Source organism: Lolium perenne, chromosome 7 (genome assembly GCF_019359855.2).
Source record: "Lolium perenne isolate Kyuss_39 chromosome 7, Kyuss_2.0, whole genome shotgun sequence".
In the NCBI taxonomy this organism is placed as follows: Eukaryota; Viridiplantae; Streptophyta; class Magnoliopsida; order Poales; family Poaceae; genus Lolium; species Lolium perenne.
In genome coordinates this window covers 237,807,235-237,832,850 of record NC_067250.2, presented here as the reverse complement: position 1 = coordinate 237,832,850, position 25,616 = coordinate 237,807,235, and the positions used below count along the sequence as shown (strand labels likewise).

General features: G+C 44.9%; 1 protein-coding gene across 3 annotated transcripts; it reads left to right on the top strand.

Moving 5' to 3' along the window:
* The first annotated feature begins 5,306 nt into the window (after nucleotides 1-5,306).
* On the top strand, nucleotides 5,307-10,776 carry LOC127314029 (spermine synthase). 3 transcript variants are annotated; one of them, XM_051344493.2, is made up of 12 exons: nucleotides 5,307-5,457; nucleotides 6,989-7,197; nucleotides 7,305-7,349; nucleotides 8,090-8,166; nucleotides 8,251-8,373; nucleotides 8,505-8,609; nucleotides 8,691-8,763; nucleotides 8,873-8,944; nucleotides 9,093-9,288; nucleotides 9,825-9,954; nucleotides 10,097-10,171; nucleotides 10,417-10,776. In XM_051344493.2, the coding sequence occupies exons 2-12, from the start codon at nucleotides 7,020-7,022 to the stop codon at nucleotides 10,489-10,491; spliced, it is 1,149 nt and encodes a 382-aa protein (XP_051200453.1). In that variant the 5' UTR covers nucleotides 5,307-5,457; nucleotides 6,989-7,019; the 3' UTR covers nucleotides 10,492-10,776. The 3 variants fall into 3 exon arrangements, with proteins under 3 accessions (XP_051200453.1, XP_051200455.1, XP_051200454.1); XM_051344495.2 differs by lacking the exon at nucleotides 5,307-5,457 and adding an exon at nucleotides 5,787-5,930; XM_051344494.2 differs by lacking the exon at nucleotides 5,307-5,457 and adding an exon at nucleotides 5,880-6,036.
* Nucleotides 10,777-25,616: the final 14,840 nt, after the last annotated feature.

The following is a 25,616-nucleotide window of genomic DNA, read 5'->3' as shown; positions in this document are numbered from 1 at the left end:
GGTTGCTGATGTCGAGGAAGAAGTCGTCGTTGGGGAAGTAGTCGTCGGCCTCCGTGTCGATGTTGAAGCCAGCAGTCGCGGTAGAACGCTCCCCAAAAACCTTATCGCCTCTCTCCCGTACAGGATCACAAGAGACGGGGTTCCGGAGGCCTGCTGTCCCGTCCAGCGGTGCACGCCGATAGACGGGATGGAGAAGTCTTGAGCGGCGGCGCAAAGCTCTGGAACCGAGTGGTAGGCGCATATGGTGCTGTGTCTCGTAGTGTATCTTTGGAGAGGAGCGACCTCTTTTATAGGCACAGAGAGAGGAGTTGAACAGGCCACGCGAGGAGATGAAACGAAGGGCCAGGGAGGTGAACCGAACAGGCAGCAGCCGAAGAGAGGCTCTCGGCTCGAGGCATTCCCGCAAACCGCGGCGCGCGCGTCGTGACGAGGCGAGCGAGCGAGCGAGCGGCGGCGTCGTCGGAGGAGGAGCGCGCGTGTGGCCAGCTCCTATTTCCTCCTATTATTTCTCTCTTACAAAAGGTATGAAGAGCTCCCCTTATAAGCTGCTCCAACTCTTCTTCAACTAGCAATGTGGGACTAAACTTTTGTCCCACCCTTGCCATGCATGAATGGGCCATGTGGGCCTCTAGGATTTATTAGGAATTTCTGGAATATTTATTGTGTTGATCCAATATGGGCCAAAATTCCAACATTAGTTCCATGTGAGTAACAACTAACAAGTGAATTGTTTGTTGCAAAATAAGAATGGCAGATGATATATATTGGTATAACCATTTTATTTTGTTGAAAAACCCAGTACACTCTCTTTTCTCGAAATAATGTATGACTTTAGCACCACTTATGTACTAACTTATGTCTCAATGCTCATCACAGAAGAAAACATATGTATCAAACATATATTAAGAAACACCACGCTTCTCAACCTTGCAGGCTGAGACAATGCCTCTCATTGAGAGAGAAGTTCACACCTAGGCTGAGATAGAGATAGTGTCTCTGTTAAGGAGAGATTCTCATAACTTTGGTAGTAAATCAAAACAAAGGGAAATCAATCCTTTGACATTGAAAAACTCTCAGCTTGAGGGAAAATCCCAGGCAAAAGCCAATCAAATCATCTTCCACTGTATCAAAAGTGGGATTTTTTCGATAAAGGGAATATATTAATATCGAGAGATACCAGTTACACCCAGCCTCTACAACAACGCACCATCCTAATGGCACTACGAATGCACACAACCAAAAAAAGGAAAACAAAACTAAGAAACAAAAAATCCCGCTACAGTATCACGGGCCTAACAACAGCAATACATCCACCACCATGACAACACCTGAATTGCAGACTCTCCAAAAAACGACCCAAGAAGGGAACAGTGTTCCAACACCGTCGTCGCTCGATCAAAGATCTTAGGTTTTCACCCTGAAGATAGTCCCCACTCTCAAAACAATGCCTCCACCAAGGTCACTGCCAGGCACAACCAGTTAAGGCTAGACCTTGGGTTTTCACCCTGAAAGGTAGGACTCTGCGCTTCACATGTGTTGTCGCCCCTACTTTCATACCGCTGCTATGAAGCCCGGACACCAAGCAAGCCCCTCAACAGCGCGGAGACTTGAACCTCCCTTAGATAGTCCTCCCCTCCGACCTTCATGAAATTCTCTTCTTCCGACTTTCATCATGGATCCATAGTCACTTGATGTCAACACAGAAAAAGAGCTTTGCGCCGCTCCCTCCAGAACCAAACGGTCGGAATAAATGCATGGGTGCGCATGACCGAATACCTCCGATCCAGCAAACTCCAGGCAAAGCATTGTTACATTCGCTGGCGGAGCATTCCGGAACTCAACCCTCCGGCCAGATCACGAGTCCAGGCCTCCGGTAGGTCCTCCTCTTCACGCAAGAGAGGCCCTAGGACCGCCGCCTTTATTCAGGCCGGACCCCCACGTCGGCGACCATCCCGGGCTGGCCAACCCAACCCTCCACCGGTGACACCATCGCCGGCTTCCATGCACCTCCATCTCACCGCCGGATGGCGATGATAGATCAAAAATCCACCACCACCAACCGCAGGCCAACCCTCTCCGACGAAGAAGAGGCCACCTCCTCCGTCAAACCCAACGCTGTTGCCCCGGGCGCCCTTGTGTCGCGGAAGATGCCCGAGATCGCCTCCACTCACCAACGAGAGGCGGAGGTGGATGGCATGGCGCAGACCGAGGGTCTGGCCGCCGCCCACCACCAACCCCTGCCGGAGTGCTGCGGGAAGCCGACGAGAGGAGGGAGACCGCAGCGCCGCCCAACCCACCCGCGCCGACCGGTCCGCCAGGGGACAGCCGACGGGAGGAGGGCCGCCGCCACTGTCGCCCATCCTATGCGCGTCTGCTCCGCCGTGTATCAAGGAGGTGGGGATCCGGCCGCCGATCTCCACACGTCGACGAGGAAGGGCCCCCGCCACCGCCACGCCCCTAGGGACTTTGCCCCGGTGGCGCTACCGGCGGCGGCGGCAGAGGGTGGGGTGCGTGAGAGGTTAGGGTTAGGAGGGTGGGGTGCGGGAGCAGGTCTGTTGGGAGAGATGGAGCCGTCCGGAAGACGGGGATACAACAAGTTATTCTCTCGTGAGCAATAGAGGCTCTCATACATAAAGATATTACAAATCTTAGATGACAACAACAAGACATGGGGCACATAAGCTAGGGATGGAACAATCTCACTACAAATGGTGAAATCACAGTTTGGAGGAGACACAATAGTGGATTTGGACTTCACAGCCTTGTGAGGGAACGCAAGCTGGTTCATTTCAACCATTTTTTCTTCAATTTGCTCCACTTTTGTTCTCTTCTTTTTTTCATTTTCTTGTGAATTTTGTCACTACACCTAGTGGTGACCTGGTGGGTGGATTAACATCCCTATTCCCTCGTGTGAAAAGTACAAATGCCATTTGTCATGATCCTAATATGTGGTGGGTTCTTACTCATATTCTTGTTACCTAAAGTATCTAAAAATGTCAGCTTCTTACAGCCCACACGAGGAGGATATCGTAACACACTCAAATAATAATTTGGTCCCACCACGTTGCTCATGCACCCAATCAAACTAGGTGCCTAACTCTGAAAAAAATAGTTATACTTGATGGTGGTTCTGGAAAAGGTGGATAATAAGGAGAGTGATTATTTCCATAGTCAAGAGATACGCAAAGGGATCTAAGAAAGCATCATCTCAAACATAATTGTGTATCCCCATCATGGGTCGCAAATTTCGGCCTCTCTAGTGGTGACAAAGAGTATTAATAATCCACTATGTTGTGTGCTATAGTTGTGCCGGCTACACGAGCATCTCGGCCCACCAACCAGTCCAACCGGAGACTAACACAAACTTACATCAGACTTTGCGCAATCAGCCTAATAAGTCGCTCACGGCCTCCCCCCACAACCAATGTAGGACTAAATTGAACAAATCTCGCCCTCACACATCGCTCACCATGGGCCGGCTTAACACAACATTTTCAGCCCACCGTTGTGACATTCATATACGATTTTCTTCTGGGCACCTACGCATACCAATTGTTACAATTGTTGTGCCCGCTACACGAGACTCTCGGCCCACAAAGTGGCACAACATGAGACCAACACGGACTTTGGGCCATATTGCTCCCCCAATGACGCCCCCTTCCCCCCCCCCCCCCCCCCCCCCCCCCCCCCACCACCCCCACACACACGCACAACATGTTAGGGAGAACCCTAAGCCTTGTAAATCGGTCCAAGCCTTCTCCCACACCTGATGTGTGACTAAGAGCATCTCCAGTCGCGTCCCCCAAAGAGATTTGGGGGACGCCGGCCAAAAAAACGTCCCAGTCGCGTGCCCCAAAGGCCGCTTCGGTCCGGACGTGCTCCAAATGTTGTCCGGCGTCCCTAGCCCATCCCCTGTGTATAGAGTCTCTACCGGGGACGCCGGACACGACTTTTACACTTACTTTTTGTTTGGAGGTCGCGTTTGGGGGACGTGGCTAGAAAAGGGACCTTCTCCAAACGAAAATTTTGTCCGGACGTCCCCCAAACGACTAATCCGGCGCTTTACCCGGACATCGTTTGGGGGACGCGACTGGAGATGCTCTAAACCCAACATTATGCCACCGCCACCCAAGCTAAGGTGGAACGATCAACTAAATATCCATGGAAGAAATATTGATCTTCAGCCTTCAAGCTAATCGAAGAAATATCATACTCTTTCTGGAAGGACATGTACTAGCCGAAGAAATGCCGTACTCTTTCTGGAAGGACGTGTATTAGTATACGATTTGCAGAACATTAGATCGCCAGTCACGTATGATTTTCGCATGTGATATTCGATGTGTCACCAAGTTCAACTCCTCCCAATATGAATGTGTAAGTCACAAAAACTCAAGCCCATTTTTAGGATGAATTTATAGTCAATGTTGATTACGGGTCAATCAAATTCCAACTTGCAGTAGTTACTATTGGTGATAAAATTGTATATTTTATTTATCCATATGTGTTACGAACTAGGATTTGAAATCTTATGACATGTTATATGCAAGTTGTGTGTCTTGATCGAATTTTCTTATTATCAAAATAAATAAGTGAAATGTACCTGGCACGGTGCACGAGATATTATCTCCTCACAACTCATATCAACCGAATTTACGAGCTACCGACCCGGCAAAGTAATGGTGTAAACCACATAAACTTTTAACTTGTGATCTTAATGTATACCTAACAATTTTAATAGACAATAACAATTTCTACAAGAATTTTTGTATGAAAAAACTAAAACAGACCTCTAAGTGATTTTTTCTACAATTAAGAGCTAAATCTGAGTCTAGGTAATTGATATTTTTCGAGTCTAGGTAACCATCCAGTCCCGAATCAAGTGAGCTAGACTTTCTTCTTGCCTACACTTTTTTTTTTTGAGGAATCTTGCGTACACATATTTGTTTGCCGCGTTAGGTAATAGCCGATAGATCATGAAAAGTACTTGCGTAGTTCTATACTTGGTGGACTCTGGCTATCGGTTTGCTCACGGGTTCAGTGAGATGGTACCGGGGGGAAACCACGCATCTTTTCTGTTGCCCAAACCAAAGTTCTCGTTTTCTTTGCAAGATTAAAGAAGAATTGGATGCGGAGCCACATCACATGAAAGCTACATCTAATCCAATGGAGCCGATCGCCTAACACGTTTCAGGTCCCTGTTTGGTTATCTGAAGAACGGCATCGCATTCCGTCCTTTTATTGCCGTCAAAATCAGCACGAGTTCTTCATTTCTGAGGGGCTCCCTCCCCATGAACGACCAGCCAGCGCAACATCAACAACCTGCACATAGCCATCGCCTATTTATGCCGGGCCCTCTTCTTCTTCTCGCCCACCACATCCCATTCTTTCCCACCACCACCAGCAGCAGGAAGGCAGGCAGCTCATCCTCTTCTCCTCGCCGTTCGCGTGTGCAACCAGGTGAGAGCTAAGAGCAAAGCTAGAACGAGCACTTAGTGTTTCTACAACCTTGTAGAGACCTCGATGCTATTTTTCCTAAGTCTTCTAGTTTTCCAGAGACCTGAATTATTTGCTGCTTGTTCTGTTCTGGGCATGCACTTTGTTTGTTTCCCGTCCAAGATGTGTGTAGTAGGAGGCAGGAGCCCCCTTTCGGTAGTACTTTTCTGGGGGGCGATCTTGCAATTTGTTCACAACTCCAACACCCGAAGGCCAGTTTTAAGTTGGTCCTGCAGATTTTCCAAAATTATAGCGTTGGTGTCGGTGCTGTCAAGGGTCCGTCCTTTTTACCGTTTCTTCATCCGTCAAGGGGCCGATGTTTCCTGTTGCCTGTCTCTTCTTTCTCTTCTCGGCGTTCGAGTGGCAGAGCAGGGGACGCGGTGAAAAGCCTCAGTGAGCTCGCGTGGTTGCTCGTGTTCGAGTGTGACCCCTACGAGGTTACAGCCGACTCCTCGAGATATCTATCCTTCTTTAAGGGAAAGGATATATTATTCCCTTGTTTACTACCTACAACACCTTCGTCTTCTTCCCAGTGCGCGCAAGGTGCTTGTTCCTTTGTGTCAGTTGTTTTCCACTTGGATTAGTCCGTGTTAGTTGGTCGATCTGCTTGTAGCATTCCATTTTAGCTAATTGTCCGCTGCGATTTAGTCTCTTTTGATGTGTGCAAAGCGTTTCCAGCATTTTCGATTGTATTAGTTGGCAGCGTCCGTTGCTTAAATTCTGTAGCGGTTGATGATTAATCTGTGAATTGTTTCTTAGCAGCTGCTGATTCTGAGGGAGTGATTTCCGTTAGCAACTCACTTCCCTTTTTCTCTTGCATCAATGAAATAGAGGATCTCATTTGAAAAACAAAATCTTCTGTTTTGGGGGATAATTTGTGAATGCTTTCAGCAATTGGTGTTTTTTAGGTGGTTGTTTGTGTTCCCTTTTGTTTTTATCCACTTAAAATTGGTGTTATCTTCATGAATTAAAAGGGGACACGAATTATCTTGTTTATTTGTGAAATAATCTTCTCTTTGTTTTTCTTACCTTCAATTTGGCTATTGTTTTGTTCCTTTCCCATTACTAATCTTGTAAAGATAGTTTGACGAAATGGAAAAAATGGTAAGCCTCGTACAAGTTGAGCTTACTAAATAAGCCTGCCTTCCGTTTAACTTGTCTCATTTTTTGAGTGAGGAGCTTCAGCTCCATGGAGCCATGACTCCTACCCTCTAGCACCGCTGGATGCAAATTGCTCCAAGTAGGCATGCGTCCTACTTTGTTAGTAGTAAAGTGGCAATTCATGATTTTTGTAGACTTCCATGTACATGTATACGATAATTTGACAGCTGGCTGGACACACTACTTCCTAACAATTTCTTACTGGGTATGCCGTGACATCAGGAGTCACAATGGTCCACTGCGGACTGTATCTAAAATTGCCGCATCAGAGGTTTTGCATAGGTGGAATACTAATTTTTGTTGTTGTGTGTCTTCTATTGTTCTGTTGATCCAGACACTGGGAACTTTAAAGCGGAACAGGGCTCATGGAGGGTGGAGGCGCAAGAAATGTTTCTGCAGCAGTAGCACAGACAAAGGGAAGTGGGGATGATGGCTCATTGCCTCCTTGCTGCATCAAGGCGAAAGCTGGTGTGCCGGAATCTGAGGCCAAGTGTCACGCAACTGTGGTGTCCGGGTGGTTCACAGAATCCCACTCACGATCTGGTACGTACGTTCAGATTGGTCCTGTATTTTTGCATTTCTGGGAACTACAAGGGCATACAAAATCATCTGTTGTTTTGATATCTGAAACCAAGTTGCTGCATGTTCAGGTCAAACAAGCAAAGTGCGGTACTTCAACAATCCAATGTGGCCAGGTACTTCCTTGATTTCTGTTTCTTTTACTATGAAAGTGACAAGTATAACACTAATATGAGTTTTTGTAGGCTACTGCTAAACTTTCACATCTGTCGTAACCTTTTAGCTGGCGGAAACTGTAAGCATGTTGCTTTGAGGAACCCGATGATGAAATTACCACTGATCCTAAGTTCCTAACTGTTAATGTAACCTACTTGTTCGGTTTCTTGGAATGGAATTCGTTGGTCCATTGACACCTTATCCCTCATAAGCTCAAGACTGTTAGAAAATGACAAATGTAACCTTCACCAGAATAATGCGATGATTCCATTATGGACTAAACCATCCTAGGATGATATGATAACCGAACGCTCGATATCTGTTTCTCTTTTGTAGTAATCCTTAATTGTATTTTGGGTTTCCCGTTATCCGAGCAGTAACTAAAACATCAAAACATGTGTCCCTATAAGAATATTAGTACACTACATCTTTGAAGTTATGAAACAGCATTTTAGGCTTTACTGTTTGACTTGCTTTGCAGCTTTTCTGGTTACGCCAGTTAACTTTTGTTTCTAGTATAGGCATTGTCTATGAAGATTCTTGGATCTCTACCCAAGCATAATACTGAAGTAATCTATTTGCTTGAGCTTGTCAGGGCTGTATCATGTGAAAATTCTTTGATCTCTACACTAGCATAATACTGAAGCAATCTACTTGCTTGAGCTGGTCAGTTTGTAACAAAGTTACTTCTTCTATACAGGAGAGGCTCATTCGTTGAAAGTAGAAAAGATTTTGTACCAGGGGAGATCACCTTACCAAGAAGTTTTAGTTTTTGAGGTTATTCTTCATCTTCTAATTGTTTGCACGTGGTCTGAATTTGTTGAACCTGGTAATGTGTAACACGTTAAATTTTGTATGCAGTCTTCAACATATGGGAATGTCCTTGTCCTTGATGGTATTGTTCAGCTGACTGACAAGGATGAATGCGCATACCAGGAAATGGTTACCCACCTTGCACTGTGCTCAATTCCATCTCCTAAAAATGTATGTATTTTTTTTTCAGTCGAATAATATGAAAATATGCTGTCAACTTCTTATTGAATTTAGCATTCAAACTGAGTTGGAGCATTTTTCTCCTGGTACTATGGTGGATGAGTCACTTTACTCCGATGCAGGTTTTGGTTGTGGGGGGTGGTGATGGCGGTGTACTACGAGAAATAGCCAAGCACGACTCAGTGGAGACTATAGACATTTGTGAGATTGATCAGCTAGTTATTGATGTATGAACTATCTCTTGATTTACTTGAAAGTATAACCATCTAAATAGTCCTGTTCTGATGTATGCCTTCAAACTAATGCAGGTTTGTAAAGATTTTTTCCCACATTTATATGTTGGATACGAAGATCCTCGTGTTCGACTTCATGTTGGGGATGGTATGTTAAGAGTTAAGAAGTTGTTAAGCTGGTGGTATTCTGTATGTTGTTAAGCTGACTGCTGGTCTTGATATGTAAATTTCATAGTAAACTTGTATTTATTTTGCAGCTGTTGATTTCTTGAGGAATGCTCCAGAAGGGAAATATGATGCCATTATTGTTGATTCATCAGATCCAATTGGTGAGTTCTTGCTATTACTACGTCATACCTGCAGCCTTTGTTACTTTGATTAAGGATACGGAAATTTATTTCCTATAGGTATGATTTACATGGCTCCTTTGTTTAAGTAGTAAGTACTTGAACTTCTCTTTCACATTACATATTACAGGGCCAGCTCAGGAACTTGTGGAGAAGCCTTTTTTCCAGACAATTGCTAGAGCTTTAAAGCCTGGAGGTGTTCTTTCTAATCTAGCTGAGAGTATGTGGTTGCACACACACCTAATCCAGGATATGCTCTCTATCTGTCGTGAGACATTCAAGGGTGGCGTGCACTATGCCTGGGCTAGCGTTCCAACATATCCTAGGTTCTCTACTTCTCTCCATCATCTGTACTAGCCTTTTTCTTTAACTTCCATTTATCTAATGTTATATTCTACATATGCCTAGATGAGTTTATTATCAATTTTTCAGTTTATGTTGAAATCTCAAATATTTAGACAATGCGTCTTAAAATTTGAGCTAATATTTTAGAGGTTGCATAAGGAATCTGGAGGTGCTGAAAAAAAATATCGGTTGTTCGAAATTCTTATTTTGAGCTGCTAGTCTTCCAGTGCCAACTGAATGAAGAAATAGGTTGTAGGTTGGCCAATTAGCATACTAAGTTACTAACCCTTCAGCCGGTAGTCTCTGCGCAGTGTCTGTGGCACTCTGATGCCAGGGGTGCAAAATGAATGATTACAGTCAGAAATTATATTCAATGCTCATTTTTTCCCTTTGTGAACATCTGGTTGTTCAAAGCATAAGTAATTTTTTAGTCAGCTGTATCTCCCCATTGTTTAGGGTATCTACGTGCCCTATTCATATGTATCTAAGCTAACCATCTAAATATTTGGATCTGTAGTGGTGTCATTGGATTTTTGCTATGTGCGAAGGAAGGTCCACCGGTGAACTTCTTGACTCCCGTGAATCCAATCGAGAAAATCGAAGGAGCTACGGCAGCTGGAAAAGAAATGAGATTTTACAATTCGCAGGTTTGGCCTTATGCCTTTGACAGCGTCCAGTTGTTGTTATTTTTCCTTCAAAGGTGTTCTTGTTGCCACACTGATGCGAGATTTCCAGTACCATGATTTCACTGTGCAGTAGTCAGTCATTAACCGCTTTTTTGTTTAACAGATTCATAGGGCTGCTTTTGTTCTGCCAACATTTGTAAGGAGGGAGCTGGAGGCACATTGCACTTTTGCTGAAAAGGTAAGTTGTTTTGAGTCACTCTGCATTGTCTTCATTTCGAATGTTGAGAGAGTTTTTCTGTGTGTTTTCATATCTCGCAAGCAGGGAGGGTCTAGTCTCCCACTGACAATGGCAGATATTACTAATTACAAACTAAAATGTAACAAGATGTGCAAATGTAATTGTATCAATACATTGACTCTAGTAAATTCAGATTGGTGCAGCGGAATACTAATAGATCCTTTTGCTATTTCACCCCATGACAGAAGAAACCAGAAAAGCCAACCGCAAAACCAGTGAAGATGAAGATAATGCGGGGCAGTGCAATTACCGCTTCCTAGACCATGGGCAACCGCTCATATGCTGTCCGCTGTCATCGATAAGCACCGCCATCCGCCGCTCATATGCTATCCATCGTCCTCGATTAACACCAGCGTGCTGTATATATTCACATTCACGTTCCAAGCCTGTCCTGTGGTAAATTACATATTAAAGTAATGGCATGATTGTTGTGGTGAGTAACATAGTTGCTTGACAGAAATGAGAGTAGAATGTCGTTGAGTGTGTATGATATGTTGCGGTTGAGTGAATAAAGGGGGAACAGAGTGGACTGTGTGCTAAAATAATATGTTTCCCTGATCTGCAACATACACGCTATGTTAAATTTTTGTGTGGGTTCTGATTGTCTTTGGCTCCCTGCATCCCTTACACGTTTTAGGCCTTATGATGGGGATGGCATTTGGCGATGCGCATGTTGAATATATAAGCAAATATCCATATAAAATAATCCATGCAAGTAATTGATAAATCATGACTATGAAAATGACGAATAAACCAATCGTGCACATTAGTAAGGTAGATGAACAGATCACATCTAAACTAGACAGACTGATCGCATCTACCACAAAAACTACAAGAAGAAACTGTAATAGAAACTGAAAGAGAAACGACAAGATCACATACTTCGCAGCAGCGTCGTTGTCGCCCATGTTGAGGTTGTCGAAGAAGTCGCTGAGGTCCGGGAAGAAGTTATCGGTGTGGAGGAACTCGTCGTACGATGACGACGTCGTGATGCCAGTAGTCGCCCCGGAGCGCTCCCCAAAAATCAGATTGCCCATCACCCTTACAGGTTCACGAGAGGCAGGGTTCCAGAGGCCTACGGACGGGATGAGGAAGACGAAGGTGGCGGCGCAATGAACTGGAAACAGTTAATCGCGTATGCGTTTGGTCGATGCGGCTAGGGTTGCGTAGGATCTTATGTAGTGCGGTTCGGGAAGGTCGTGGGGCGCAGCCCACGTCCGAGTCGGCACAGCCACGATCCAGAAAAACCAGAAGGCAAAACGGCTGAGTAAAGCGTCCGTTAATGACTCAAAATTGATTACACAATTAATTTCCCAAATAGCAAAAAGATAAGCTCGGCTCGGCGAGATTCCCGCAACCCGCGGCGCGTCATGACGTGTCGTGACGAGGCGAGGCAGGCGGCGGAGGAGGAGGAGGAGTGCGTGAGGGCTCTCTCTCTTCTCACTCACTTACTAGGACTAGAACAGCCCACCTTATATGCCACTCCAACTCTCTTCCAACTAGCAATGTGGGACTAAACTTCAGCCCCCACTAGTGTTGCCACTGATTTTTGAAATGGACCATGTGAGTTTCAGAATTTGATAATGGGTCATGGGCCAAAGGCCAAATGCCCAAAATTCCAGCAATCCCCCACAAACTCTCATTGGCACATCTCATCAATAAGTTTCCAGAACATTGTTTTATATACCGGTATGTCGTGGAGACTGTTAAGTTGAACTTCCACTTAAAGCTTCGTATTACACTAGATTGCAACTTGGATAGTGGACTATGCCTTGAACTACAAGTTTTCTGCGCACTAGCTTCATACAAAGCCTAGACCGATACTAGGCTGCCGTGAGGCTTCCTCGCGGTTTGGAACTTATACGTCATACTCCAGGGCCTTTCATGAGTTTACTAGAGAGCACCCAACTCTCATAGATCGCGGTGTTTAACAATCAGACTCATATAGGTGTGTTCTTCAAAAGATGTTCTGCAGGACAACATCTCTGCTAAAATAAACCACTTAGAACACATTAAGATAATTATCAACCTGCCATGCAGATTAGGGGAGTATTGCATCTTATGGAGTGGTAAAATTGCTATAGGGATATATACTCTCCTCCCAGCTGACCAACAGCTTGTCTCCCAGCTCTAATTCACGGGATCTCCGATCACATAGAGTGGGTTACCACCGTGGGCAGCTCATAGTGTGGGTTTCATACCCTCGATGCATTTTCTATCACATTTCGTGATAGTCCCTTTTGTGAAGGGGTCTGCCAGGTTTCTAGACGTATGGACATAATCCAACGCTATAACTCCGGAGTTTCTCATTTTTCTAACAATTTTCAGTCTCCTCTTCACATGCCTTGATGACTTCATATTATCCTTAGAACTGTTTACTTTGACAATCACAATTTGATTATCACAGTTCATAGGAATAGCGGGTATTGGTTTCTCAACCACAGGTAAGTCCATCAAGAGCTCACGAAGCCACTGCCTTCAACAAAGGATCGTGTCTAATGTTGTGAGTTCTGCTTCCATAGTTGACCTCGTAATGATGGTCTGCTTGCAAGACTTCTAGGAAACAGCGCCACCTCCAAGTGTAAACAAATAACCACTTGTGGTCTTAGTCTCATCAGCATCAGATATCCAATTTGCATCACTATAACCCTCAAGTACCCTTGGATACCCAGTATAGTGAATGTCATAACTCGCAGTGACTTTGAAATAGCGCAAAACTCTCTCAAGAGCATGCCAATGAACATCTTCAGGTCTAGACACAAAACGGCTGAGTTTACTTACAGAAAAGGAGATGTCAGGCCTCGTGGCGCTGGCTAAATACATAATTGAGCCAATGATTTGCGAATATCGCAATTGATCTCTAGCAATTCTTTTATTCTTATGAATTATCACACTAGGATCATAAGGCGTTGGAGAAGATTCGCAGGCTCTATATCCGAAGCGACTCAGGATCTTCTCCACATAGTGGGACTGAAGCAATGTAATCCCACCATCGTCATCCTTCAGCAGCTTGATGTTTAAGATCACATCAGCTACTCCCACGTCCTTCATCTCAAAGCAACGAGATAGGAACTCCTTGACTTCCTTAATCACAGTAAGGTTGGTCCCAAATATCAATATTTCATCGACATAGAGACAAAGAATAACTCCCTCGCCCCCACCATGGCGATGGTATACACACTTGTCAGCTTCGTTTACAACAAAGCCTTCAGCGGTTAAAGTTCTTTCAAACTTCTCATGCCACTGCTTAGGCGCTTGCTTAAGCCCATACAAAGACTTCAGTAATTTACACACCTTTCCTTCTTGACCATCTACTACAAATCCATCAGGCCGCTCCATATAAATTTCCTCTTCAAGCTCTCCATTTAGTAAAGCAGTCTTAACATCCATTTGATGAACGAGAAGACCATGTGAGGTAGCCAAGGATAGTAGCACTCGAATGGTGGTCAATCTGGCAACAGGTGAGTATGTATCAAAGAAATCTTCACCTTCTTTCCGGGTATAACCCTGGCCACAAGACGTGCCTTTTACTTTTCAATAGTACCATCAGGCCTAAGCTTTTTCTTGAACACCCACTTACATCCTACAGGCTTGCACCCATAAGGACGATCAGTAATTTCCCAAGTTCCATTGGCTAAGATGGAATCCATCTCGCTACGGACAGCTTCCTTCCAGTAGTCGGCATCCAGAGATGCATAGGCTTCTGAAATAGAAGTGGGAGTGTCATCCACGAGGTACACAATGAAATCATGTCCAAATGACTTTGCAGTCCTCTGTCTCTTGCTCCTTTTGGGAGCTTCATTGTCATCCTCCACAGGATTATCAAAGTGTTCTATAGTCATGGTAGGTTCAGGAAATAATTCCTGAGTAGATGAATTGGGCATCTCCTGAATTGATGAGCTAGACGTTTCTTTCATAGGAAAGATGTCCTCAAAGAAAGTCGCATCATTCGACTCCATAATTGTACCAACATGCATGTCGGATACCTCATATTTTACTATCAAAAATATATAGCCAATGCTATGAAATGCATATCCCAGAAGAACACAATCCACGGTTTTTGGTCCAAGCTTGCGCTTCTTGGGTATCGGCACATTTATTTTCGCCATACAGCCCCAAGTTCGTAGGTAAGAGAGTTTCAACCTTTTCCTTTCCCATTCCTCAAAAGGGGTAATGGTTTTGTTCTTTCTAGGGACACGGTTTAGGACATGACATGCAATCAATATCGCCTCCCCCCACCATGCCTTGGATAGACCCGATGTATCTAACATGGCGTTAACCAAATCAGTTAGAGTATGGTTCTTTCTTTCGGCCACCCCATTTGACTGGCGTGAGTAGGGAGGCGTCCTCTCATGGATAATACCATGTTCCGCACAAAAAGAATCAAACTCGTTGGAAAAATACTCTCCGCCACGATCGGACCTTAGCCGCTTGATCTTTCAATCAAGTTGGTTTTTTGCTTCAGCTTTAAAGATTTTGAAGTGATTAAGAGCTTCATCTTTAGATTTCAGGAGGTACACATAACAATATCGAGTAGAGTCATCAATTAAAGTCATGAAGTATCTTTTCCCTCCTTTTGTCAATTCACCATTCATTTCACAAAGATCCGAATGTATAAGCTCCAGCGGTGTCAAGTCTCTTGCCTCCGCAGTCTTGTGAGACTTACGTGGTTGCTTAGCTTGCACACATACTTGGCACCTGGATTTCTTGACAATAGCAAATTTCGGAATTATATTCATATTCGCTAGCCGCGTCATGCACCTAAATCTAATATGACAAAGTCGTGAATGCCAAATATCGGACTCACTATAATTGCAAACATGATTAATAATTTGAGTACATAAGTCTGACAAAGATAAGCGGAACAAGCCTCCGCACACATAACCCTTTCCAACAAATTGTCCACACTTGGAAATTACAACTTTATTGGACTCAAAAACCAACTTAAAACCATATCGACATAAAAGCGATCCGCTAACGAGATTCTTATTAATGGAGGGAACGTGTTGCACATTCTTCAACTGGATGGTATTTCCCAAAGTAAACTTTAGATCCACCGTACCAACACCACGAACAGAAGCACGTGAGCCATTTCCCATCAGCACGGAGGAAGTCCTTGCGACCTGATAAGAAGAAAACATAGAGACATCAGAACATACATGTGTATTGGCTCCGGTGTCTATCCACCAATCAGGAGAATTACATACTGAAAGGACAGTAGGAGAAATACTGTACCCAACATCCTTCATCTTAGTATCAACGCCAATAACAACATTTGCGGACTTCCCGCTGTTCTCACGCCGATCATGGCGTTCTGGGAAATCAGGAGCCCAATGTCCAGGAGCACCACAAACATGGCAGTTCCCTTTCTTATTATAAGGAGTCTTCCTCTTGAAGTTGGTTGAGTAGGAGGCTTTGTTCTTCACGTCAAACTTGTCTTTTCCATTAGTCTTATTCTTAGATTTGTGAGATTGGAAGTTCTTCTTCTGTACCACATTGGCACTAGAACCTCCCTCAAAACTACGAGCGCATGTGTCCTTTGCCCTCGCCTTCTCTTCCACATGAAGCGAGCCAATGAGATCCGAAATGGAAAACTCTTGTCTCTTATGTTTCAGAGAAGTAGCAAAGTTCCTCCACGAGGGAGGAAGCTTGGCAATAATGCCACCGGCCACAAATTTGTTCGGTAAGGTACACTTAAACTGCTCGAGTTCTTTGGCAAGGGACTGAATCTCATAAGCCTGCTCAACCACGGAGCGTTCATTAGTCATCCTGTAGTCATAGTATTGCTCCATGCCATCAATTCAGTGCCAGCGTCCGAGACCCCAAATTTGGCCTCGAGCGCATCCCACGCATCTTTACCATGGTCGAAAGTCATGTACGGGTCAACAATGTTGTCCCCAAGAATGCTGAATAAGGCCGCCTTAAACATGACGTCGACCTTCTCAAACTTTTTCTGCTCCTCTGCAGAAAGAGGCCCCTCAGGTCTAGCATCTGTGGCGCTAAAACAACCTAGGTTCGTAAACCATAGAACTGCTTTTGTGCGCCACCTCTTGTAATGCATACCATCAAAGATGGGAGGTCGAGTAGCGACAGCAACGCTGCTTGAATTGATTTGCCTATAATCAGATTTTTGGATTGTTTAATATATAAGCAAATATCCATCTGAAATAATCCGTACAAGTAATTGATAAATCAACAACAACAACCAACAAAAACCAAGCCTTTCAGTCCCAAACAAGTTGGGGTAGGCTAGAGTTGAAACCCATAAGATCTCGAAGCAAAGTCATGGTTCCGGAACGTGGATAGCTAACTTCCACGCACCCGTATAGGTAATTGATAAATCATGACTATGAAAATGACGAATAAACCAATCGTGCAAACTAGTAATTGATAAATCATGACTATGAAAATGACGAATAAACCAATCGTGCAGACTAGTAAGGTAGATGAACAGATCACATCTAAACTAGACAGACTGATCGCATCTACCACAAAAACTACAAGAAGAAACTGTAATAGAAACTAAAAGAGAAACGACAAGATCACATACTTCGCAGCAGCGTCGTTGTCGCCCATGTTGAGGTTGTCGAAGAAGTCGCTGAGGTCCGGGAACAAGTTGTCGGTGTGGAGGAACTCGTCATCCGATGACGACGTCGTGATGCCAGTAGTTGCGCCGGAGCGCTCCCCAAAAACCTGATTGCCCCTCACCCGTATAGGTTCACGAGAGGCAGGGTTCTGGAGGCCTACTGTCCCGGCAGTCGGTGCACGCCGACGGACGGGATGAGGCCGGTGTCGCAATGAACTGGAAACAGGAAGTCGCGTATGCGTCTGGTCGATGCGGCTAGGGTTGTGATTACACAATTAATTTCTCAAACAACAAAAAGATAAGCTCGGCTCGGCGATATTCCCGCAGCCCGCGGCGTGTCGTGATGTGTCGTGACAAGGCGAGGCGTGGCGAGGCAGGCGGCGGAGGAGGAGGAGTGCGCGAGGGCTCTCTCTCTTCTCACTCACTTACTAGGACTAGAACAACTCACCTTATATACCACTCTAACTCTATTCCAACTAGCAATGTGGGACTAAACTTCAGCCCCCACTAGTCCTGCCACTGATTTTTGAAATGGGTCATGTGAGTTTCAGAATTTGATAATGGGCCATGGGCCAAAGACCAAATGCCCAAAATTCCAGCAGCGCATAGGCAAATGCTAGTTGGGATCAGTCGATAAATCATTACTGATCAGGTACTGATGACGATTTAACATACGTTTTCACACATATCAGTTGGAATAGACCACTACATCGGCCTTTATGAATGATATTTTGGCACGATATGTATGCTGATTTTGTATGAAATGTTATCTAGGTGAAACATATTATTTCTTAAAAACAGTGTAACAAAAATATTGATATTGATCTTCATTAAAAAAATAAAGTAATGGGTATAATGTGTTATGACACATGCATAGCTTATTTTTTATGTCACATTACAACACTAGTGAGTTTTTGTTCATGTGTCTATTTTATTTTATTAATCATGGTATATTCTTGGCTTTGATAAGTTTCCGGTAGATCATTTCAGCATACCTTATCATAAATTCTTATGGTATTTGTATATTGGATGTTGTAGTAATGGGGAAATGCCCACTCGGGACCCCACTCGGTCCTACGTGGTAGGGTTAAAGCTGTCTAAGCGAGTCAACTCAAGTCCAAGCTTCAAATTAATGTCAACAAGTCAAACACTACAACACAACACATGGACCGCGGTGGCTTTAAACATCGAGCCTTGCTCGTAACCGCAGCGCTCGCGCTAACATTACAAAAAAAGACGTTAGGAATAACTACATCGGGAAAACGATAGACCCGACACTTTTTTTGCTCGATACATCACGATACTGTAAGGGTATATTGCCCCTATGTATGTTTTTGGTAATTAATGACAACCCCTATGGACTAATGTTTTCATTGAGTTTATATGAAGGAATATTCCATAGGTACTACTTGTATTCCATGTGTTGAATTCAAGTATGGATGCCATGAAGATAAAGATATACCTTGTGTATTGGCATCAAGATCATTGATTTGAAGATATATATATGTGATATGATCAAGAAGAAGAAATGAAGATAGAGTTTTATGTGAAACTCAATATTAGTCATGCTCTAGCTTATGTGATAAGAAATGAATGATCAAGATCTTGAGAGCTTGATTCCAAGTGAAGAATTCAAGTTATGGCTCTAAGTCGGTGTCATGATAGTCTCATAAGTTGAGCTATGGTTGACTAAGATTTAGAGCATGCAAAAAATGAAGAATTCTTTATACACCTCAAGATAGTATGATAGAGCATGAGAAGATACAAGGTTGACCAATACAAAGAGTGAAGAATAGATTCAAGTTTGGTCAACACATGAAGCATGAAGAATGTGTCACGTGAAGTCACGTGGTATGGCAAGCCTTGTCAATTATGCTTCATGAACTAACCCATCATATATGTGCTCTTGTGTTGTCTATGTGGGTTAAGTATCTTTCCATGGGCATGCATCAAAAGTGAGATCTCATATAGCCCATGAGAGGATGACGGCAAGTGGTGACCGTCATCAAGGTTGAGTTGGGCAAATTCAAGTTGAGCATCTCGAGATTCACATATGCTTGAAGTTTGCCGTCCATTTGGTGATAATGGACATGTGAAGATGTGCATCAATGGAGCTTTCCCATCATAGTGTATGGGGGAGCATTTGTGAGTCTTCATGAAGCAACAATGATCAAGTGAGGCATTCCGGCTTGAGTGGATCTTGAAGAGTTATCATCAAGATCAAGTAGGATGCGCAAGGCAAAGGTATGTTCTTGATAGGTTTTCCTTTTACCTGTATCAAGGTGGTTGATGGGAGACCGGATTATAGAATAGATACCCGCACTATCAAGACGGGCTTTTGGTTGGGTAACTTGATCACATCGTCTTAGGGAGATAAATCATTTCCAAACTTTGCATATCCCTATTGCTTCTTAGTGTTTCTCTGTGAGAGGTTCTTGAGCTTGTTTCTAGCTTTACAACAAGCCCAAGTTCATCGAAAACGCAATCCGTGTGCATCTTCTATTGCGTTTTCGAGTTTGGACGTCTTCACCGTTTCTTGACGGTTCTATTCGTTATTATCTTTCCAACAAAATTGGTTTCATGTCAATCGGGGTCCGGACACAAAAGCTATCACAGTTTTTGTATAACATGTTTCCTGCTGGCCCGGTTTCTCACCCGGCGTGACCGGCCATCCCACCGGATGGCCCGGTTCCAACCGGCCCCTGGACTGGTGCTAGCTGGGGCCATGTTCTGTAAGACATAGAAGGGTCCCGGTCATGGCCTGTGGTGACCCTGCATACCACTGCATGTTGTAGTATGCCAGTCGTTGATATAACATTCACGAAGTACCATTCCGCAAATATTACATCCCTCAGAGTAGTAAAACAGAACATAGCAGGTCCATAACTCATTCATTTATTATTACAAGCATAATGTACATATCATCTCGGAGCTCCTCTTGGGTCCTAAGAGGGATACTCCTGCGTTCGAGGCGAACCCAACTTAACTTATAATACAAGAGTCTTGCTAAGTGGTACATTTATTCCCTCGAGAAGTTAAGTACTAAAAGTTTGTACTACTCGGATACTACTACTACTACTCGGTTAGTCTAGACTTGATCTCCTCCGGAATTCTCCCCGTTTCCGTAGACTATAAGTTAGTCTACGCCTTCAACACCTCCAGAGAGGTCTGGTTCTTCATAGCCGATGATCTCGGCTCCTTCAGGGTTGTCGTTGTCCTCCTCCAGACGGTTCAGACAATCTAAGCAGGGGATTTAAGAGTGGGATGAGTACGAGCGTACTCAACAAGTTCATTATAGATAAGAGGTGTTTAATGCACTAGCTACGATATTAGACCAGAAAGTCTAATACCAATGCAGGTTTTGATAAACATTTCTTCAAGAAGTTGCTTTTATTTCAAAGAGCTATGTCCGTCAGCCTTCACCGGTTTACTAGAACTTCATGGAGCTCCTTTCCGGCCGCATTCGTAGTTCCATATCCCGGAACAGGGAGTGACAGGTCACGGTTCTTTACACTCTGCAGAGGTGTGTTGCTTTACCCATAAGAGATCTTAACCTTGGTGCCAACCAGGCAGCTTTCCCGTCCACACTTCCTTCGGTGTGAGGCCTGATATAAGGTCATAGCCAATCATATTCCTCCGCTACCTCGCACACCCACCCTTTGTTGCATGCCCCGACCCTGGGTCCTCATCGGTTCACTTACACCACTTAAGGACGGACCCCGACCACAATGACAGTCTGGGACTCGTTAACCAAACTCCTTCGCCGGTAGCTGCAACCCATCATAGACCACATTACCGTGGGGAATTAGAAGGGGATCCCCACCCACCAATTGTTCCGCAAGCAGCAACCGCTACGGCAAGCAACAGCTATACCGTGGGGAATTAGAAGGGGCTCCCCGCCCACCAATTGCTCCGCAAGATACAACCTCTACGGTAAGCGCATCCGTTGATGTACAAGAGGTGGAAATACGATTGACTATTCCGTCCCACTCCAGATCTTATGGTTAACACGGGTATTACGGCACAAGAATCACTGGCGACATTTGTTGTTTAATCCTAGATGGATATAAACCCTTGCAATGGAACCTCCACCATTTCAACACAATCCATGGTTCCATTGCCCACCACATAGTCATATTCATAGTTATGAAAATAGTGGTTTTGGTTTTTATGCAATAGTGATAATCATAGTACTTTGCAAGTAATTTGATAAAAATACTCAAATGGTATGAGCAAGCGATGAACTTGCCTGAACACTGCAAAGTGTTGCAGTTGGATGGTGTGGACTGACCCTTGTCCTCTGTTTCTGAAAAATAGCATCATTGTCCGATAAGGGCAATGGTTAAAGAAGCATTGATGCATGATTCCAGTTTTAGGGTTTGTTCCCCCCTTCCGATGTCGTTATTATTTCATGTGAGAGGTTTAATACTAAGAATAATTTGGGGATACTCTATTTAGGGCAAAATACAACCTTGAAATGTTGTCAAGGTGTTTTTAAAGTCCAAAAGAATTTATGGACTTATTTTCATTATTGAAAATAATATATGTGATTTAAATGATTATTTTAATCCTCAAATTTGAACTTATTCTTGTTTATCTTCAAAAATTCTATTTCATATTTTATTATGATAGAGTTTTTTATACTAAGTGGTTTTCATATTTTTAATTATTTTTTTAGAGCTATTAAACATTTCTTGTGCAATTTCAAAGTTTCTGTATTTTAAAGAATTGTGAAATGACACAATTGACCCTGGGCCCACATGTCAGTGAGGCCCAGCGGGTTGGGTTAGACCAGCTCGGGTCCAACCGACCCGAGCGGTCGCTCACTCTCTCCTCCTCGCGCCGCTTCGACGAAACCCTAATCCCCTTTCTCTCTCTCTGGCGACCTGCGTCGCCCTCGCCGTCGCCACTCGATTCCGGTGAGCTCCGGTCCTCGCCGGTGACAAGATGGGTGCCAATCGAACCGCTGTTCGATGGTGCACCTTCTGGTCCACGTCGATCTGATTTTCGCCGCCTCCTCGACTCGTCCCCGTCGCCTCTGCTCGCCTGCCGTGATGTGCTGCGGCGATTTCGTCGCTCACCGGCGATTCTGGCGCCGTGACGCCGCCGTGGGCGTTGCCGTGGTGGCGCTGGGCGCTGCGGCGATGCCGTGGTCTGGCCTGGCTTGGCCTGACGCCGCCGTGCCCTGGCGTGTGCCGCCGTGGCCGCCATGGCCGTGTTCTTCGCTCGCCACGCCTGTAAGTGCGCCTCCGCCTCTCTCCTCTGTTACCTGTTCTTCTTCCCCTCCTCTAGCTCAGGCCATGGCTGCTCCTCCTTGGGGAGAGGCCTGCCGTGCCCATGCCCTGCTGCCATGCCTAGCTAGCTGTGCAAGCTCGCGTGCTGCTGTGCTGCTCGTGCTGCTGCTATGTTGTTCATGCTGCTGTGCTCTACTGGCCTTGGCCAATGTTTGTGTTACTGCTGTGTGCAGCTATGCCATGCCTTTCTTGCTTAAATCTAGCTCTGTGCCTCTATTCTGGTTACTATGCTTGCAAGAACTCAAGTGTATTCATGTATGCTTCTCTGGCTTGATTACAGTGTGCAATTCTTGCAAATTTGCAAGTGCCAGTGCTATGCTATGCTATAGCTTGTGCTTGATTTCATGAGTATGCTCAATTGAGCATTGTTTTTTGGCTTATCAGTGTTATTCAGTGATGAGTGTAAGTGCTTTTCTTGTGTATCTTGATCCAGTGACTCATCATGCCTTTGATGTGCTTCTGGATACAATCATAAATTATTTATGTGATTATCTGTGAAGCATCTATTGATTAACTGTGGCTACTTCATTTATATGATTTATGAATTGATGTCAGAATTGATTCTAGCATGCCTTAATAGGCTCTAGCAAGCTTCTGATGATCTTGTGATCATCAGTTGCTTGTAAAAGCTGTTGTGCTCCATCTTGTGCCTTACTAGTGCTCAATTTGAGATGTGGGTGGGTCACAAACAAGTACTGGTGTGTGCTGATGTTGGCTCAAGCAGTTGCTGTTGCTTGCAGTGATCCATTGGATCAACTTCAAGGCTCTGGTGTATTAATTAATTGTGTACATCATTTATCTGTGTAGCTTGGCAAGATTTTTTGATAAATGAGATGAACTGTTTCTGCAGTTATGATTCTTTAATTCAATTGACTTGAGCTAGAGGGATGCCAACACTTGTTGGGGACCCTAGCTCACTCTGAACCCTCTGGGTGATGATGGGTGGCTTGGTTGGCCAGTTTTGTGGTTGAGGTGGCCTCAACAGCAACTCTTTGTTGTTCAGGAAGCTCCCACCCCTTTGTTGGCTTGCTGTGGCTTGGTGAATACCTCACTGGATAAATCCTTGTTGGTTTTCCAGTGACCTTTGCTGTTGACAAACAAGAATAGACACCATTTGTCTATCTGTCTGATGGTTAGTGAACCATTTTGTGCTAGGTGAGTTGGGCTGGCTACTTAGGTTCCTATCTATGCTGGATTTCTTTGGTTAAACCACTAGTTTGGTATAACCAGTGTTCCCTTGGGTTGGTTTCCCCCTGGCTTTAGCTATGTTTGCTTGCACCAAATGGCTAGACAGCCAGATGATGACACAAACAGGGTTCTACCCTCTTTTGCTTCTGTGACTTGTGCATATGATGGATTTATATGAGCAAAACCTTGCTTGCTCATGATTTATTGGTATACCTCACTCCAGCTCCTAGAAATGTGTTGGTGTAGAGGTTTAGCTTGTTGATTTCTTGGCTTGCCCTGCTCCTCCTTCCAAGCTTGATGCTAGGTTTATTTCTGGTGATTATGGAATAGGTGAGACAGCTCTGGCTGTTCACCTATTCTTGCTGTTCTTGGTGTGCTTACCCTTGTGGAGATGCTGCCGGTGAACAGCTAGGGTTTGGCTCAAAAAAGGTTATATATGGTTCTCCCTTGCTCTCTCTGGTCGACAGCAGTGGTAGTTTCATTTGGTGACTCCTCTCTGTGTTGTGTGTTGTTTAGCATGCACACATGCAGTGTGAGCTGCCTGTGTGTGTGTGTACCTGATGCCTTGTACCTGGCTTGGGACTTGGCTGTGAGCTGATCAGCTCGGCAGCTGTTGGTCATATCCTCCCAATTCCATTTCTTTCTAACCTGCCAAGTGGCTATGCCACTTGGCATAACTTGTATTTGTTGTGATTTATGCAGGGATCAAGATGATGATCAAATGGACATGAAGCTCTGTTATCACCAGAGTTTGACCGAGTCAGAGGTGGGCCGTGATCAAGATGGACTTGAAGAATATACATGAAAGAAAGACGTGAATCGGCCTGTTATGCAAAGTTTGGGCTAGTTTGCCCGTGTATCTGTAACATAGTAGATTACGTGTCGGTTAGTTAGAGTTTGCCTCGTGCACGGTTGGGATTATTCCCACGTTAGAAAGTCTACGGACTATAAATATGTATCTAGGGTTTATGAAATAAACAACAACCAACGTTCACCACAAATCAATCTCGGCGCATCGCCAACTCCTTCGTCTCGAGGGTTTCTTCTGGTAAGCATCATGCTGCCTAGATCGCATCTTGCGATCTAGGCAGTACAAGCTTATTTCGTTGTTCATGCGTTGCTCGTACTGAAGCCTTTTTGATGGCGAGCAACGTAGTTATCTTAGATGTGTTAGGGTTAGCATTGTTCTTCGTATCATATGCTGTCGTAGTGCAACCCTTATACATCTAGCCGCCCTTACACCTATCTTAGGTGTAGGGGCGGCACCCCGCTTGATCATTATTTAGTAGATCCGATCTGTTACGGTTGCTCCTTGTTCTTCAAGGATTAGTTTAATATCTGCAATAGTTAGGCCTTACAAAGGGTTGGAGGATCCAGCGACGCGTAGGGTGTAGTTTGCTAGCCCTAGACAGGATGTTCCGGGGATCAACCTCGTGTTGGTTTTTAGGCCTTGTCTAGGATCGGCTTACGATCACCGTGCGTGACCGCGAGGCCCAATCGTGAGTAGGATGATCCGATTATGCGGTGAAAACCCTAAATCGTCGTAGATCGTTTTAGCTTTATCTTGATCAAGCAGGACCACCATATATTCGTACACCTCGTGCGAATCATGGGTGGATCGGCTCCTTGAGCCGATTCACAGGATAACCTGAGAGCCGATCGAGGCTCGTATTTAATGTTTACGTGTATGCCATGCAGGAAACTAAGCGAGGCATCTCCATCACCTTCCTGACCAGGTATAGGTCAGGTGGCACGCCCTTGCACCAGCATCGGACGTGCGTGCCGGAGGCTTTGCGGGCCGTCGCTCGGAGGGACCAGGGCCAGCCGCAGCCCTAAGTTGTTCCCGGCTCTACTGTGTTGCCCGTCGCTGCTCGCCGGTGGGTTTCTGACCGCAACACATTCTGGCACGCCCGGTGGGACAATCTTCTACATCAACCACATCGCCATCTACATCTGAGATGGCGGACGGCACCCCAGTCACGTACGAGGATCTGACCGACGAGCTCAAGAAGAAGTATGACGAGGTCAAAGCTATCCTCGAGGCCGATCTCATCGGCTCTTTTCACAGAACCCGTTCACATGGCATCAGGTGGAAAGGGTTCTCGCCTGACGGTGCGCTCGATGGAATAGACCTGTCCGCCCCGTCAGAAGAACGCACCAGGTCCCTGCGTCAGGAGATCAACTACATGGTGGCTCACTCGCTGCACCGCCACTCTGAGAACCTGGTGAACACTTTAGAGCGTGTCGCTCTTCGGGTGATCCAGGAGATCATGAGGCACCAGTACTCTCCGTCAGGACCAGCTCTCGGGACACATCA

Bases quoted from the DNA above. Each gene is read 5' to 3' on its own strand.
- LOC127314029 (XM_051344493.2), top strand. From the start codon at position 7,020: ATGGAGGGTGGAGGCGCAAGAAATGTTTCTGCAGCAGTAGCACAGACA. The intron at 8,167-8,250 runs GTTATTCTTCAT...TTTTGTATGCAG, and splicing joins AAGAAGTTTTAGTTTTTGAG to TCTTCAACATATGGGAATGT. The intron at 8,945-9,092 runs GTGAGTTCTTGC...TACATATTACAG, and splicing joins TGATTCATCAGATCCAATTG to GGCCAGCTCAGGAACTTGTG.